This window comes from Ursus arctos, unplaced genomic scaffold (genome assembly GCF_023065955.2).
Source record: "Ursus arctos isolate Adak ecotype North America unplaced genomic scaffold, UrsArc2.0 scaffold_33, whole genome shotgun sequence".
Classification (NCBI taxonomy): domain Eukaryota; kingdom Metazoa; phylum Chordata; class Mammalia; order Carnivora; family Ursidae; genus Ursus; species Ursus arctos.
In genome coordinates, this window is record NW_026623019.1 from 9,268,255 (window position 1) to 9,286,948 (window position 18,694).

General features: G+C 44.7%; 1 protein-coding gene across 6 annotated transcripts in view; it reads right to left on the minus strand.

The window, feature by feature from the left end:
• DOCK8 (dedicator of cytokinesis 8) overlaps positions 1-18,694 on the minus strand; it is a 219,260-nt gene that overhangs the window by 48,417 nt on the left and 152,149 nt on the right. For all 6 annotated transcript variants that reach the window (XM_044391271.3, XM_044391272.3, XM_026519308.4 and 3 more), the window contains 5 exons: positions 17,153-17,248; positions 10,469-10,618; positions 8,656-8,769; positions 4,050-4,205; positions 1,988-2,127 (listed from right to left, as the gene is read on the minus strand). In XM_044391271.3, the coding sequence (XP_044247206.3) occupies positions 1,988-2,127; positions 4,050-4,205; positions 8,656-8,769; positions 10,469-10,618; positions 17,153-17,248 (656 nt within the window). The remainder of the gene's footprint in view (positions 1-1,987; positions 2,128-4,049; positions 4,206-8,655; positions 8,770-10,468; positions 10,619-17,152; positions 17,249-18,694) is intronic.

Sequence of the window (18,694 nt, forward strand, 5' to 3'; positions counted from 1 at the left end):
GGACCAGAAGTAATTTTTTAACCATTTGGTAGCATAACACAGAAATGCTACATAATTTCCGCATGCTTGAAAAATACTAGGGATTTAGCAATATGTGGACATTTGTGGGCATCCCCAGGTAAGGGGGCTCTAGGGAGACCCGTTAAGAGACTAGAGCCGTGGCTCTTTCAGAAGTCCAGATACTGAGACATGTCCCACTGGCCCTTGCCCTTCAGATTGTCTTGGCAGCAAAAGGAAGTACCGATGAAGAGGAAGTACTGTTAAAGCAGATTTTTCTGAGGTTTTGGCCCACATGGTGAAGTCACTAATAAGTATGTGACAATATTTCTAATGACTTTCCAGGGAAGTAACTGACAACCCAGAAATCAGGGATTATTGTGTTGCCAAAGGAAAGACACTCTTCATTAGCTACCCTCGGGAGGGTAGAATAGGTACTGTGTGTGTGTGTGTGTGTGTGTGCGTGTGTGTGCGCGTGTGCGTTTGTACATGAAGGTGATTTTCTTTGTGCTCAAACGTCGTTCTCAGCACCTTACAGGTCAGGGCACTTTGTGTTGCTGTGGAAATTTATGTTAGTTATAGGGTAGAAAGTTCTACCGAGAAACTTGAGAGGGGTGTATCAGGGTTGAGAGAAAATGAGACTGAAGCTCTCTAAGGACGCACTCAGGACCTGAATTTCTGGAAAGAGGCAGAATTCAGAGTGAAGAAGCTCCGTTTCCCACACTGACCTCCTGGGAGGCAGACAGCGGTATGGTCAAAGCACTTAGGATACTTCTGTGACTGCGGTTAATATAAGCTGGTGCTGCTTGCGTCACTGTTTCCTTCACTAAATTGTAAACACTTCAAGAAAACTTGAAAACTTCCAATTCGACAAAAATCTGTAAACATACAGTAATGCTGCCGCTAATCCACATACTTTATTCCAGAAACTTCTTTAGCAGAGGAAGGAAGATCCCTCGGATCTTCGGAGTTGTATGTAGAGGTTCCCCAGGGAGGATGTACCCCAGGAACGGACTCAGGAAACCACAGCTCTGGATGTGTTCTGCTATGTAACTTTGGGCAAGTTCCTTCCATTCTTTATGCCTAGCCTGAACACCAAAAGGGCTGAGCTTGAATTATCTTTCAATCCAATCTCTAGATCTGGGTTCCTGAATGGTGAGTTCTGTGGGGGCAGGGAATTTGTCTGTTTTGTGCACTGATGTATCTCTGAAATATTCCAGACTGTGTCTGCCCCATGGTAGGCACTTGATAACTGTTGAATGGGACGTATAATATTTTGGAAGGCGTTGTGTTCTTCCATCCAATTGGGCAGATGGTGGTTTCCTAATCCTATGGCTCAGGGAGCGCAGGGAGAGAAGGAAAGAAGGGTGGTCCATCTCCATCCCTGTCCACTGACTTCGGGACTAGATGCTGCCCCAAGCTCTGGGGTGATCAGGCTTATAAAAGGTGCAAGGATTTATAAGCCCTGGACCCGGGGCTTCTCTTTTAGCCTGGGAAGGTCTCTCTGCAAGAAACCTAATGTGGACATGGGGTGACTGCCTTCCCACCAGCGGCCGCTTCCTTTGTCAACATGAAGCCAAGTGGCATCTTGCTGCTGCCTCCGTGTGTACGCAAATCACCTGGGGCATATCTTATAAATGGCTTTGTTCCTAGTTCCCTAATCAAAGCATCCCCGGGATGCCTGCTGTAGTAGAAATGGGAAATTCTTCTCCATGAATAAGTGGCTGGAAACAGCCATTTTATGGTTTCTCTCTGTCCCTCAGGCCTTTCCACACTCCTGTCAGCACTTTTTTCTCAACACGTGGATGCTTCCACTCTTCAGAGCTGGTGAATGGTAGAGTTTTTGGCCAAGTAGGAGAGGTTGGACTGCAAACTTTGGGAAGGAGCTTTTGGGGTTTTTTGTGCGTTTTTTGGGGGGAAGGGTTTGTTTTGTTTTTTGTTTTTTGTTTTTTTTCCACTTTGTACTCCAATTTACATGTCAGAAACATACCCTTCGCCTTCCGCATCCAGAGCAGCAACCAGTTCTGTAAAGAGAAGTCCCGTGAGAAAGTGCTGCTGACGGTACTCGGGAGTAAGATCGAACATGCTGGCAATCTTCTGGTCCTGGAAGCTGGAGCAGGAGCTCGAGTTCTATTAAATAAAATAAAAATAAAAATAAAAAAACCCTGAGATGCTGTTAAAAAAGAAAAAAAGAAAGAAATGCAAGGAGCAGTTCCAGAAGGAACAAGAACCAGAATTAAAATCACAATGGCCAGTGTATAAGGAGCACGGGCTGCCTGGAGGGAGGCTTTGTAAGCACCTCCCAGGGACAGACTCCAGGTGGGAGCTGTACTTCCAGTGGTCACTTTGCTTTCCCACCCCCCAGACAGAGAACTGTCAACTGGGAAAGATGAAAACAGAGCCCTCAGGGTCTCTCACAAAAGGACTCATACTCCCCTCCCCACCCTAGATCAAAAGCAAAGATGAAAGTCCAAGGATATCATGTGGATGGGGAGACCCAGGTCAACGGGCACTGGGCCCCATGATGTGGCTTTGAGCAGGGAATGCCTCTCTATAAACTGCCTCCTTGATTTGAGGCTCCTGTTTCCTCAGCTACATTTCTGAGTATGGCTTCTACACACTGCCCGAATTCTGCTGGCTGGAACTAGCAGGCGAGTTGGGCAGGGAAGTGTCAGACTACCAGTCCTAGAAAATTCCTGTGTTACCTTGGGGGCACACTTTACTTTGCACTAAAGGAATCGAAAATGTCTCTGGAAATCCTTTACAGTTGGGTGGGGCTGGGCCTTGGCCCTGGCTGGCAGCTCGGGGTTGCTAACTCCCTGGGGTAGTTGTAAGGGAAATGGGGCAGTAGACTCAGAGCAAAGTTAGCCCATTTGGAATTGCTGCTGCTATTTGGCATAAATGGCTAGGATTTTTTTGTAAGACAAACCTTCACCTTTGTGTTAGTATCAAGGAAAATGCAACAAAAATAGAAGCTAATATTGAGAAATCTAGCTTGCTGCCCTGAGTTACTGATTTGTCAGCTATAAATGGAATGGGATTGTAAAACAGCATTCCCTTAAAGTTTTTCTAGAAGGCATGAGTCCCTTGAGAAATCTATGGAGGGAAAAAAAAAGTTTCCAATAGTGGGTATCAGTGCTTATTAAATACTTCTCTCCTCCACCCCTTGGGTATTTACAGTTTATACTAACAAGTTAGAAACTCTTGGGTGGCCTACTGCAAACAAACCTGTTAACACAGGGTTTCTAAAACTTATTTGGCTCTGGAATTCTGTATTTGCATAATACCTCTTAACATCCAGTAAAATCTGGGGCCCGCTGAACCTAACCTGTGAGAAACTGTTACAAAAAAAGATCGGCCATGTCAGTCAAAGCCTTGTCTCTAAATACTATACAAGTGTTATTTTGTGTGTGTGTGTTTGTGTCAGATAAAGAACAAGACTCATTAGAAATACACTCTCTATAAAAGAGACCGTTGGATTTGTTTATGACAAGGTCTTTTTAGTGCTTCAAGAACTAAATTATCTGGAGTATAATTCAGATGGACTCACCTTGCACCCAACTCCATTTTATAACAGTATCAACAGAAAGTTCTAGGATAGCTCAAAGATATAATACCCGGTGTTAAAAACCACTAGTAGACCATTTCAGAATTAATATAAAGGAATAAGCAATTTCATGAACTTTATGGTTCTGGGGTTGAGGAAAAGGAAAGTGAGCAAAGAAGATGGTCCACCTAACATGGAAAGATGATTAATGCCAGACAGAGGAAGCTATGTGACTTACCTATGAATTTCTACATTCTCATAATACATATGGATTCTTTGCTCTTCCTGGCCTCAGCAGGGACCCTTGAGACCAGGAAGAAATCAATCACATACCTTGTAAAAAGATGGTGTGACTTTGGGTACAATACTTGTGAGTATCTGGGTCAACTGAGCTGGTGTGAATAGCTTGGTTTGTCTTTTAATTAATAAGACCAACCTTTCTAGTAATTAATGACTAAACTAATTAAATCAAACAGGTTGAGGGATTCTTTCAGGAGCTGCTCACCTGGGAAGAGATGGAGGGGCACGGGGAGGCTGGAGCAGTATCAGAATTCATAAAGAAGAGGTTCAGATTGAGGTAATGCTCATGGCTGCAGAGGATTCTCAGAAACTCCAGCCTCATGGAAATGAGCGTCGGAAGGTTGGTGAGCTTGGCTGACAGCTACGAAGAAAAATGAAAACAGGAAAGACGTGTTTGTGATAAGGTAAATGGAGTTTCAGTTGGCAGATACAAAAATCTCCTTTCTCTCCAAATTAAGATCATCAATTTAATAAAAATTAATGGGAGAGTGCCACGGATGCATAGCTCTATATTGGAGGCCCAATGAGTTTTCACGCATTACTATTCCCCTTAATAACTCTAGCCGAACAGGTGTCCCCCATGTGGATTCTTGACCCGACCCCCACCCTTGTCAAACCTACAACGTTGCAGCAAACTGTGTTGCAAATGATCTGGTGGTATGTCTTCAGTGTAACGTAATATCATTAATTTCACAAAACGCCACTGTGTCTGAGAAGCTGAATGAAAGGAGCTGACCCCATATGGGGGCCACTCAAAACTGATGCAATATGACTGGGTTACTCTCACACCACAACTGTTCTTTTGTAGTTTCTAATTAAAGGCCCCGATGGGGAGTTCTCAGACCAGTTCCCCAGATAAAGGCATCGTATTACTGAGGAAAGTATGTAGACCCTACAAAAAAGTTGCAGAGTTTACCCCAAAGTAAGAAGGGAGGAAGTGGAGGGAAAAAAAAGAAAAAGAGAGAAAAGCTGGAAGAGTCTTTCCTTGAACAACTAAACCATGAAAAGTACAGCATAGGGAGGACAGTCAACCATCTCGTAGTAACACTGTATGGTGACAGTGGGGACTACACTTGTGGTGAGCATTGCATAATGAATAGAGTTGTTGAATCAATATGTTGTATACCTGAAACATTTAATACCGTATGTTAATTTGACTTCAGTTAAAAAAAATTAAAACAAAAACAAACCACGGGCAATGAAATCCTGACAACAGTGACAAAATGGAAGCGATGAAATCCTGACAACAGTGACAAAATGGAAGAGATCATTTGCTTCCCTCAGGTGAGGTGACAAATGAAGACCCAGACTCTATGGGCTTGGCTCGAGGTAGCTTCTTTTAAGGCAAAGTAGGGAAAGGGGGAGCCATGAGGGAGCTTGAGCCTCTCAAAAGATCATCATCAACACCCTTGCGCCCTAGCAAGGGAAATCAAGCATCTCATCCTTGTGAACGGACATGCCTCCTCTTCGTGGACTCTGAGAGCGGTTTTATAAATGACGTAAGTTAAATGAGCAACGTATCTTCAGCCGTCTGAGGAGAAGCCATTATGCTGTGGCTCATTTTGTGTATAGGATCAGTAAGTCTGTAGTTAGACTTTTACTTGAAACAAATGAATACCGTTACATATTATGTAAAAAATAAAACATGGCTTTTGTGTAAGAACAGTTATCAGAACCTATGCTCTTTGTCAGTGTGTCTTGCTGGCTGACTTTGGACCAATGGAGCCACCAGCAAACTGAACTGGTTAGAACTGGATCGTAGGCCCCTCACTTAAGGGTCACTCACCAGGAGCTGTTGGGTCAAACCAGTCAGAACGTGAAACCATAAGATATTTGTCCTTGAAAGAAGGTCACAGTATAGGTATCTTAAATAGGTCCCTTAAGATGTCATTAAAGATGGAAATTTCAAAAATAATTTTGGTGATATTTTAAAAAGAGCAAGGTGCAGTAGTAGACATATCCTCCACAAAGTTCAGGACCCACAGTAGTGGCCTCAGTGGCACTCCCCAAGGGATGGGTGTTACCTTAGTGACACTTGGAAAGTGACTTCAAGCAATTGAAAAGCTAGATTTGTGTATTATTAGTGACTATTAAAAAAAGGCTGAGATCATACCCATTGTCACAAGGTCTATAAATGGTGGAAGATATGATGGGGTGTTTGAATGAGGGTGTGCAAAATGATAAAATCAGAGGATTTTGGAAGAATATAACTTGGCTCAGGTATGATGCTCATACTCTATCTGGACAGCTTGGATCAATGGGTTGAACGACCCTTGACTACAGGCAGTGATCACCGTTGGTCTGAGCGTTACACTAATTATGCTGACCAATATCACTGGCCAACAGGTCATAGGATCAAAACGTCCAAGCCTGAATAGGTCTAATCCAACTCTGGCTTTTGGCAGATGAGGGAGCCACGGAGGCCAATGTAAGCCTGCGCAGATCACAGAGCAGTTGAATGACATCGCTGGAATTAGAACACGGGTCTCCAGATCCCAAGTCTGAGGCTCTCTGGAAGCTGAGACACAAAAGAGGGAGAAAGAGAGGGTAAATGAGAAGCAACCCTAACCTAAAAGAAAAGGAAAAGATTGAAAACAGAGAGAGAGAGAAGAAAGTAAGGAAAAGAGAAAATTATAACGGGCCTCTGCAGGGCAGGTGAATATCTCCTTTGGGCTGCCTTGTTGGCTTTTCCGTAATGAAAAGTGTCTGTGTGTGATGGAGAGTGTCTCCTTCACCGAACGTGAGCCAGACTTCTCTGAGCTGTTTTTCAAATAGGCACCCCCTTGAGCATGTCCTCCAGAGCTCGATTTCAGCAAGGACCCTGCTCCATCAGTTTAGCCAGCCTCGATGTCTGACCACCTTGATATCTGCCCAGTTTCTCATCCCTCATCAGCCCCTGGGGGTTTCTGGTCACCCTGGCCTGTCTTCAGCAAGAATCCTGTTAGGTTGGTTCAGCCAGAATCCTCCACACTTCTGAGGCGTCTGCTTATGAATTTTTCATCCACTAATCCCCCCACCCTGCTCCTGGCTATAAGTTCCCACTTTTCCTTACATTTATAGTTGGGCCCAGTCTCCGGTACTGTAAAATCCCATTGCAACAGTCCCCACACTTATCTTAATAATCCTGAATAAAAGTTTGCCTTACTGGGGCGCCTGGGTGGCACAGCGGTTAAGCGTCTGCCTTCAGCTCAGGGCATGATCCTGGCGTTATGGGATCGAGCCCCACATCAGGCTCCTCCGCTATGAGCCTGCTTCTTCCTCTCCCACTCCCCCTGCTTGTGTTCCCTCTCTCGCTGGCTGTCTCTATCTCTGACGAATAAATAAAAAAAATATTAAAAAAAAAAAGTTTGCCTTACTGTTTAATAAGTGTCATGAATCATTTTTTCTTCACAAGCCATGGGCCTACTGTGGTGTTCATTATCTCCTTTCTACATATCCACCTCTAAGTTTGGAAAAACGGATTAACTTATATTTGTAATTCATCCAATGACCTGTTTTGAAAAACATATTAACTTATGTTTGCAATTCATCTGATGACCTATAATCCTCAACGTCTAAGAGGGACGGCACAGAGGAAAGGCATAATCCTCCACGCCCCCCCCCCCCCCCCACCATTCTGGTGGAATCTGAAACAGAAGATCCATGCAGGGTCAGGAGGTCACGGCACACAAGATACTGGTGTTCCGGGAATTCTGATGTTTCCTTGGGGTTCTCTTTTTACAGATCGGTGTCCTTTTTAGGACTTCCTTTAGAAAAGTCATGGTCTTTTTGGTGGGGGGGGAGGGGGGAGATCTTTCTCTATTACAAATGAGGAAATGAGACCCAGAGAAGTTGAATGAATTACTTAGGGTCACTAAGAGATAAACCACGGAGAGCCAGGTCTGATGGCACAGAGTGATTAACCCACTGCACCCTGGAGTTAGGGAGATGTGGCTCTTTCCAACCTGGACAAGTTACATGACTCTTCTAAACTTCAGCTTTATCATTTGCAAAACATAGAAGACACCTTGCGAGGATTAACGATACTATTTCTAGAAAACGTTCAGCACAGTGCCTGGTGCACAGGAAGAAGCCAGCCGTGGTGACGGTGCTGGTGACGGTGCAGGGGGTGGGTGGGTGGCAGTGGGAGTTGGAGGTGGTGACGGTGGTGGTGGCTGGTGCTGACAGTGGCAGTGACAGTGGGAGGGGTGGCTGGAGCGGGAATATGGAAAGAAAGAAGAAGCAACAATAGCAACCAACCACTGCTTATATTCCTACTGCTGGAGCAATTTAAGGGGGATGGCGAACAAAAGAAGACTCCTACTTAAAAATCTGAGGTGGCGGCACTGCTAAGACCCTCTTGGATTGTAAATATTTGCTTTGTGCTCAGTGACGTTTGGCGGATTTTATCAGGGTTGTTTAAAGTCCGAATTCCACAACCACATTGTAATTAACTACCCTAATACGTGAAAAGAGACCCCATACGTTGAATTCTAGACCTGGTCTGAAAACGAATGCAACCATCACGTGATTTCTGTTAACCGTTCCAGTGAAGATGATCAGAGCACTAACACCTCTCAATTCTCCCACATTTAACTTGTTGACCCTTCTGTGCTGGGTTGGCAACTGCTCCAGGAATCCATGCGAACCAGCATGTCTAGTGATGTCCCCAGCAGAAGACAAATGACATACAACACATGATCACAAAACCCGGAATGTACAGGAGCCAAGCTGTCTCACTTGGCGATGAGTCTGACAGCATACCATGGTAAGGAGCAGGACGCTGGAAGAGAAGGAACCAGCAACAACACAGCTGTCTGTGGGACACTCACCTGGTTACAATAATGTTTGATGAGGTTAAATACAAAGCCACGATCCATGAGTGAGAGAAGGTCATACAAGAAGAAAGCCAGGCTGATGTTGATCTTTTCTGCCTGTTCGTTTTCCTTAAAAACAAACCAACACCCAAATCATTTTGTGGCAAACCCTGATCACGAACAACCAGGTCCCTGGTGGGAAAGCCCGGAAAGACAAGTCCTATTATTTCAGGCAATGTCCCTGGGGGAGACATGGGGCAAAGCTGGTGACCCTGCGAATTGCAGCAAATATAAGTGGGCCCTTAGCAGGTGCCGTGAGTGTTGGGTAGAAGCAAGCAATTCTTCCTTTATGGTTAAATATTTAGGTACATTTCTTTCAGTCTTCTTTTTCCCTGCATGCATATTTATATATTTATAATTGAGCTCGTTCTCTATACACAATGTTGGGCCTCAAATTTTTTCATTCAACATTATACTATGAACGTCTTCCCACAGTTTTACCATTTCTTCAAAACCTGTTTTTAATGGCTAGCTCATATTTTTTCATATGCTTCCATAACTTATTTGATTCTGGTAACTACCATTTTGGCAAAACTAACATGCAAAGTATCCACTACCTTCAGTGGGACAGATTCTTAATTTATAAGGATTGTTGAGAAAATCTCATCAGGATACAAGGATTGGTTTTTACCTAAGGAATTCTTTCCCTCTAATTAGGCAGCATTCCCAGCTTAAGAGGGTCAGAGTTAGACACGGTAGAGTGAACTCTTGCATGAACTGAGGCCAGGTCTTTGGTTTTGGTTATTTCTCAGTGCTCGTGTTTATGAGAGATTTTACAGGACTTCAGAGCACCTGGGGATTCACTTTTTCATATTTATGTCCTTCATTTTCAGAATGATAAATCACTTTTCTCTGCCTCTATTGAAAATATGATTTTAAAATATTTTCCTTTTGTTCGGATGTGCCGTTTGCAAATTCAGGCCAAGCTGAGCAGCCCCTGGGATGGAGACAGCCCTGACGCAGAAGTTTCCACAATATCTCTCAGTGACAAGTCCGCCTGTTCCAGGATCCTGCAGAGGGACCATTCCTGGGCAGTTTACGTAACTGTCTGAACATTCTGGGCTTGGAATCTTCAGTCCTGGCTTTGCTGCTAGCTGCGTGGCTTTTGGAAAGTCTAACAACCTCACTGTGCGTCCTTTTCCATGCCTGCCAAAACGGAGACACCACGGCCGCACTGAGACAGTTTGCCTCAAGAAATAACCAGACGGAAATCTCCTGAGCACTGGGTACTCGACAAATTCTTAATAATGATAAAGGTATTAATAATGACCACTGCTGCCTCAAATTTTATAGTTGCCTTTTAATTGTTCTACTTCCTTTTATTCATTTTGCAACTTTCTATTTTGACATAATTTCAAATACAGAAAAGGTGCAAGAATATAGTACAAAGAATTCCTATTTGCCCTTCGACCAGATTTATCAATACTTCACATTTGGCTACGTTAGCTTTATCATTCTCTGTATATAATGATTTTTTTTTCAGAGTCATTGACTCTGAGAGTAGGTTGCAAAAATCATCCCCATTACGTCGTACATAATACATCAAGACGTATTTTCTAAGAATGAGAATACTCCCTCACGTATCTATAGTGACAATCCCCCAGCGCCACCCCAGAGTCCCATCCAGTATAATAACTGCGCTCAGGTGTCATGTTTATTTAGTTATATTTAAATTACTGTCTTAAGAGGACACTTTTTTCCCTGCTTACGGAAATAGCAGACGCACAAGGTCAAAGATTTAGAAAATAAAGAATAAAGGCCCAGTTACCTTCTGAGGTTTCACTAAAAGGGCTGCAGTCTCCGAGGTGACCACATTAACAATAGTAGTTATGTCATCTTTGAAACGGTCAGAAAAACGAGTCCTCCGAAAATTGTCCCGTTTGTCCATGTTATGCACGTACTGCGCCATGCTTTTCACCTACAGAGGGGGTGGGGGAAATGCCAACAGAGAAACTGGTGAGCTGCTTGTACACTGGGGGAAAGGGGGAAAGACTTGAAGAAAAGCTCATGAACAGGGGACTTTCTAATACTTTATCTGCGCTGGTGGTTGCCCAAGAAGGACTTGACAAAAAAATGCTGTGGCCGCACAGAGGGTTACCATGGTGGCAAGAGGTGGGAAGGATGTCCTCTTCTTGACCCCAAGTCAGGGGGCTTCCTCCTTTAGCTACAGTGTTAGAAGACTCCCCTTCCCTCAACCGCCCATAGGAAGGCAGACCTAGCCTGGGCTCCTGTTCCCACTCAGGCACTGCTTGATGGTGACACCAACACAGAAGGAACTGTCTCTGATACTGTTTTGATGTGAACTGAAGTCACTTCTGTCCCCGAAATGGCAATAAGGAGAAGAGGGGACAAATGCTCCTCTTGAGTTTCAAGTTGAAACAGGAAGCACAGTTTTCCAGAAACAATTCTATATTATGCTAGCTGGAAACTTAACCACTATTGGGAACAGTGCCTCTAGGAGAAGTTATGTTTTGAATTCAATTAAGACTACCTTGCTTTATATATCTACCTAAAATATATATTTATATATTTAAAAGATATGTATTAAAGGGGCGCCTGGGTGGCACAGCGGTTAAGCGTCTGCCTTCAGCTCAGGGCGTGATCCCAGCGTTCTGGGATCGAGTCCCACATCAGGCTCCTCCGTTATGAGCCTGCTTCTTCCTCTCCCATTCCCCCTGCTTGTGTTCCCTCTCTCGCTGGCTATCTCTATCTCTGTCAAATAAATAAATAAAATCTTTAAAAAAAAAAAAAAAGATATGTATTAAAATACACAACAACATACAACACCAGCTCAATGCCTACCACCACTTAAAATCAGGATCATGTTTTGTTTTTTGGACTTCCTCTTGAGGCCAGGAGATTCGTGGGTAATACAGGCCCCTTTGACATGATCTGAGGTCGTGTCTCCTCCTTGTTAGAAGTTCCTTAGACCTATCAGGAACACTCTGATGGGCAAGACTGGGAGTTCTTACCCTTGGATGCCTACCCTCTGAGGTCATTTTCGTGAATGTGCCCAGGCTAGTCAGATAATCACTGCAGAAAGAAATGGCCCTAGGAGTTAACTGCCCAACTTTGCCTGAAGATGACCCCCTAGGTCAGGGCTGGAAGCAGAGGGGACAAAGCCAGTTATATGGGAAAAATGCTCTCCGCTCCTATGATGTGAACTGAAGTCACTATATGGGAGAACGTTCATGCACTGCCAGTAGCTTTCTGGTTCTAAGAATGCAGGGCCAACAATTTTCATCAGCATTGAGACAAGCAGAGATAAAAAACAGAGAGAAGGTGAAATAAGAAGAGAATAACACACAGGCTTTATGTGTTTTCTGTTTTCAGATAATTCCATGGCCAGCTTGGAGAAGACCTAAGAACATAAGATCCTAAGCCCAGGGTAAGGACCATGGATTCTCTTCACTGTAGAGCCCTGCCCTGTTCTGGACACACAGATGAGTCTGTACCTCACAGAGTCTCACATACTTGGTGGGAGGGAGGATCAGGATGAGAGATGGGGACTGGGCTCCATTTTTGTCTGACCAAAGTGACTCTCTCACGATGCTCCTAACAAAGGACCTAGGAAAGACAAGCCCTCTTTGTTTTGACCAGCCCCCATCCTGATTTTCTTCTGGCGAACTCACCCTAGCACCAGACTTTTAGAACTCACTGTTATATCCGGCTCCTGCCTGCTGAGCTTGGCCATCCTACAACCAAATAAATAATTCTCACAATACCATACTTCCAACTAATGGCCTCTTTCCAGACTGTAAGTCACTTGCCAGCTACTGTGTCCTTCGGCTCTTCAGAGAAGAGCATCCAGTAGAAATAAATACTATTGGATGCTTGGTCTATTATTTGTAGGGGGGGTGAGGCAGGAAAATACTTTCCCCCCCATTGGCCTTCATGACCCATTGACAGCAGGGGTACCTCTAAAGAACCTGTTGGTGCAAAACTTCATGTTCTGAGCAAACTAGGTCACCTATTTACCTGTGGGTCCCCAAAGTCTGGCTCAGCAGTTTCTAGAAGAACAGGGATTTATTCATTAGCAAGCGTGAAATTGGCCCAAGGCCTGTGTTCAACAGCTCCGATGCCAAAGTAGCTGTTCGTTAGCGGTTGGGCATTAACACATTTGAAGGGTGTTAGATGGCACAGGTTGTTGGCTAAGTCTAAGGAGGTGGTCCTTTCTTTCTCTTCAGGCTTCTTGGGAAAAAACCTGTTTTGGTTTTTAAACAACTTCCTGAGCATCTGTAAAGCAAATGCACCCACAATGCACGGAGGACTGCGCACCCTGTCTGGGTCTGGGATCAGTCTCCTTGGCAGAGCTCTGGCTGGGGCTCATAGCCTCCACCTACCTCCACCCAGCACCAAGATCCATTTCTTGGTGTTTTGTGTCAATCTCTGAACCTTGGGAAGCTGATCTCTACGGACTATATTGCTCAGGCCTCCTTGTCCTTGGGCTTCTGCTTGGAGTTGGCCAACGGGAGGTACCAGCAGGGGGTCAGTGAGGGAGAGGACACAGAGGCACATGCTCACTCCGCTGCCCTCATCTGGGCCATGGCAAGCTCCTGGCAGTGACGACATTTCTGTAGGACTCCAGCTCCTGTCACGGGGATCCTCTGCTCTGTCTCAGCTTTCTCCAAGTCTCAGTTACACTGTTCCCTACCTTTGATTCTCTAGAGCTAGACTGGATAAAGACTCCTCTCTGGGTGCCCCAACAACCGCATGCTCACACCCTGGCACCGTCCCTTTGATGAATGCTTTTCTGTCAAGCCTTCTGAGTGATGCCAATGGTGTCTGGCCAGGACCCTGACACACTTAGGTTACCACATGCAGAGCCCTGGGGCACCAGTGTCTTGGGAGATCTGCCTGTTGACCAACCCCTTCCATACGCTCAGATCAGCAGGAGCTTTCTTTCCAACGACCTCATCTGTTTACCATCAAGGACGCCTAGAGGGAAGGAGAACCATCAGCTTTAGCTTTTGCTTCCACTCCCAGAGTCCTAGGAAATAAATGTGCAAGATCAAAAGCAATTTTCACCTTTTTCCTAGTTCTTAGCTCCATGCAGTTAAGGCCAGTAAAGCGGACAAAGACTTTGACAGACCTGGAGACGCCTCCTTATAGATACCACATTTCTTCCAATCCCATTTTTGTACTGGAAAGGTAGAAAACCCTGGCCTCAAGGCTGCTTGAGGATTAGATGAGATGAAGCTGAAAATGGCACCCGGGGCATCCACAGTAAAATGCACAGTACATTTTGGATGGGATTAGTTTTCCTTCCTCAGGGATACCAGCTGTTATGGGGATTATATGAAGGACAGAGTCACTGGGACACCTGCAGACCATACAAACTTGCCTTCAAGACAGAGCTCTAGGATGCCAGGTGGAGCCACTCACGCCTCCAAAGGCTGAGTTTATTCTGGTTGGGAATGGCATAAACGTAGCAACGGTGCATAAAGTTGACTTCTGAATCCAAAGTTGACTTTATGAATATAAAATACGCATGCTGTTAATAAGTTGGGCTAAGGAAGTGTTTTGTAACTTTGAGCTTCCAAGGAGAGGCAAAATGGCAGAGGAACAGAAGCTGGACTAGAGCCCTGAGCGTCTGGCGCTCAGCGGCTGAGACGGCTGGGCAAACCCTACTGAGCCTTGGTTTCCTGTGTGTGCGGTAGGGATGACTCCTCACGGTACTTACCACACAGGTCTTCACTGAGGTTCCAAGGACACATGAAAGAGCCCTGAGAGCTGCTACTGGAACTCACACACAGCAGACCTTGAGGACCACCATTCTAGAGGTTTGGTTCTCTGGCCTAACAATTGTACTTATAATATAGAACTGTTAAATAATATCTAAGAATGATTAGGTGAAGTGTGTCTGTACACATGGGCACACGTGTGTGAGTAAATGATATGAAACGTTTTGACTTGGGATACTGTTTTCCTCTGGGATTTTGCTCCTTGAGATTCTACAATACCAATTTTACTTTTTGCTTCTTGACTTTTCATTTGCAATATGGCAGATGAACTCAACTGCAGTATGCAATTGCACTATGAAGACTATTTGTAGGAAGTGCCTATAGATGGATGATGACCCAAGTGAATCCTCTTTTCGGAGAAACTTGACGGCGAGTGGGTTAAGTAGAGGGATGTATAGGCCATGGAATGTTGGTACTGATACCTCTCCTGACTTGAAAGAGAGTTTTAAGGCCAGTCCATTTGCTGCCAGAGCACAGAGGTCATGTCTTACCACTAATGCTGTTGCTCCAAGACCCGAAGGCTGCAGCCACCCACCTTAATTAGCTAGGCTTTTATAATGGAAGATCCTGGCGCTGGCCATGGAACAGACCCTTAGCTCTGCTGAGGCCTCACAGGGCAGGGATGGCGTGCACTAGTGGATCCTCAGTGGGCTTAGAAGTCCCCCGGAAAGACAGGTTAATAATGTACGTCACTGGCTTCCACCCTTCCTCACTGCCTTCACTAGTGCTGGGGAGGGTCTCAAGAATCTGCTTTAGTTTTACTGAGCACCCCCTACTTCCCCCTGGTGATTCTGTTCCAAGAATTTGAGATTGTGCTTTGAAAAGATCTTTCTCCAGCTAGGGGTTAGAACTTGGTGAAATGCTAAAAGACTGGAATCCTGGGTGTTTTTGTGACATGGGCCTGACTTCTTTTTAACCCTATTGCACATTGCTTCCCATTTCCTCCCCAGTGTGACTTTTATTTTTGTTTCTTTGATGCCCTGTTGTCTGTATCCTATTGTTGAATAGTATCCCTCTTCCTTAGGTTTGACCTTAAATAGATAAAACTAGAGTTCGGGGGGAAATCCTACCATCTCTCTCTTAAAAAAAATTATTCACTTAATCTCACAGAGGAAGGAACCCAGTGGATAGAAAGCTGACTCTATCACTAAATCCTAATCCACTCCTAATCCTAATCCCTGGGACTGTTTGTATGTTCATTTTTATATACAGTTGACTCTTGAACAACATGGGTTTGAACTTCACAGGTCCACTTATATGTGGATTTTTTTTTTTTTGATAAGTACAGTACAACCTTGTAAATATATTCTCTTCTCCACAATTTCTTAACATTTTCTTTTCTTTTAGCTTTCTCTATCACAGGAATGTAGTATATAATACATAATACACAAAATATGTGTTAATTGACTGTATGTTAACAGCAAGGCTTCTGGTCAACAGAAGGCTGTTAGTTATTTTTGGGGAGTCAAAAGTTGTATGAGAATTTTCAGCCATGCGGGCGGGGGGGAGGGTGGGTTGGCGCTCCTCACCCCCGCATTATTCATGGGTTAACTATAGTTAATGTCTACCCTTGTATACCTTTTTCATTTAACATCACATCAAAATTTATCTCCATTTATCATCATTGATAAAACGGATACTCTTAGTTGCTTTATGGTAAAGTCTTTTCACTTCAGTAATCAATTACAGAGTGGGTATTAGTATTACTATCTTCATTCAAAAATGAAGGAATTTGGCTATGCCTTTTGCTCTTCTGGGAGAGATCCGACAGAAGTCGTAGGGCAAACAGATTTACAAGTTTCACTTTTCCCCCCAATAGATATCAGTTGGTACTTGTCTGATATCAAGCAGTGTGCTGGGGCTACAGATATGATCATGAAGAAGATAGACCCAAATCCTAGACATTAAATAAGCAATACAGTAAAACAGTGATAAATTGTGAGAATTGCTGGAATCGAAGTAAACAGGGTGTTTAAGAGGAGAATAATAGACAGGAAGACATACTGCACTGTAAGGTGGTCAGAAAGACTTCTCAGAGGTGGTAACATTTAACCTAAAACCCAAAGAGAAGAACCCAAAATGTGCGTGCATGTGGAGAGGATGGAAGGTAGGCAGGGGAGAGAGAATCTCAGAAAGGATTTGAGGCTGAAAAGGCCACGGCACCTTTAAAGAACCAAAGTGGGACCAACGGGGCTGAAAGAGGGGGCAAGGTGGTATGAGCTCAGCTGAGAGACAGAGGGAAACATAATCATACAAGGGCTTTGTAGGCCATGATAAAATGTGTGCTTTATTTCCAGTACACCGGAAATCACAGAAGAGTTTTCCAGAGGAGACTGACATGATCTAAGAATCGGCAGCCCTGTGCAGAATGGATGGACCAAAAGAAAAAGAAATGCAGGTGGGTGAAAGAGAAAAGTGATCGCAAGAAGCGCCTGAGAGAGAACGGGAGATCAGCCCGGTGGGGAGCAGGGACGATGAGGAGAAGCAACAGGCCGGAGGTATGTTTTCAAGGAAGCATCAACAAGAATGAGCGGATGTTGGGCAGAGAAGTGAGGCAGAGTTAGATTTTAAAGAATGATCCCAGATTTCCAGCGGGAGCAACTCGGGGGGATAAAACGTCAATTCCTAAGTGGGGGACAACTTCACTGCCTTTCTGCAACGTGCCTCATGCCCTGCTGAGCACAGACACAAACAGGCAAGAGTCTTACCAGAAGCTCAAAGAAGAACCAGGCATACTTGAAGACGGTTTCTCTCACCATCCCAGTGCTGACCACCATCTGCAGGGCAAGCTCCTCGTGGAAATGCTGGACGACAAGGACAAAAACCAGCCTGAGATGGCAGGTGCTTCCTACACACACACCCCTTCTCTTTTGCACCAACTGTTAGTTCCTGACACAGGCGTCCCAGGTATCCCAGACCACAGGTGGATGGCAAAGTCAATGCCAAGCTTACTTGAGATGGAGGACCTTCCAGGTGGGTAGGAGAAGGTCAGTGGTAGTATCAGGGAAGAGAACAAGGGCTGAAGGAATGGCCTCAGCCTGGGAGAGACTGCATTCTGGGGTTGCAGTCAGAACTGGGACCGTTATGTTCCCCTCAGACCCTGCTGCAAACCCTCTGTGTGACCGTGGGCAAACCATTTCTCTCTCTGCCCTCAATGTTCTCATCTGTAAAATCTGCTGGTTGGTAGCAATGGTGGTCAAAATGGATCGTGCATCAGAATCCCCTAGGGGGATTGTGAAGACACACAGGCTGCTGGGTCCGCCCCACATTTTTGGATTTGGATTTGGTAGATCTGAGGCGGGGCCTGAGAATTCGCATTTCTAACAAGCTCCCAGGTGCTGCTGGTGCTGCTGGTCCAGGGATCTCAGTTAGAGAACCAGTGTCTCGGTGGCTATCTAAACTGCCCTCCAGACAGGACGACTCTTGTTTTTATAATCCCACTACGGCATTGTGGGAAAGGTGATGGGTTGGGCTTATGAGCAGATCCTCTGCTTTCGACAGGGGTAGCAGCCTGAACTCACAGCTTCTCAACTCCCTGTGTCCCAGGGTCAGATGCCTGAAGGTTCCTCAGCTCTGCTTTATGTTACGCCTCCCTTCAAGTTAGTCAACTGCTAGAGAGCAAATGTAGCAGAAGACTTTTGCATCTTTTGTACATTTCCCATTCCCTGGTTAATCTGGCTACTTAATATTTTTGACAACAGTTTTGCTGGGGAAGAACATCAAGACTAAAAAGGTAGGGCAACCAATTCATCTCAGTTTGCCTGGGACTGTCTTGGTCTGAAAACAGAAAAGTCCTGCATCCCAGGGAACCCTTGGTCCTGGGCAAACGGGAACGGGTGGCCACCTTAACTAATGGCAAAAATGATGTCTGGGATATTTTCTGTGGATTTCATTAATCCGATGACCATAAAACCTAGAATAAATACAGATGAACTAATTTGTTTATTGCTCTGTGGGTAAGAGAGCTAAAACTATTTGAACATCCTAATACCACACCCTAAGATACTAGCATATGTGGCAGTTAAGTTTCAAACTCAACCCCTAAAACAAAAATTGATCATAGCAAAGACTGTCCTTGACACACCTTTACGGCACCCGCCCTGTCCAGCGTGTGTGCAACTCAACTTACCATCTTATGTACATTACAATTCGAGAGTTACTAAGCTACACTGAAAGGACACAAATGGAAAATCTATGTGCAGATCTCTGGATATTCTAACTCTTTATAGCTTCAGCTGGTTCGTGGTGAT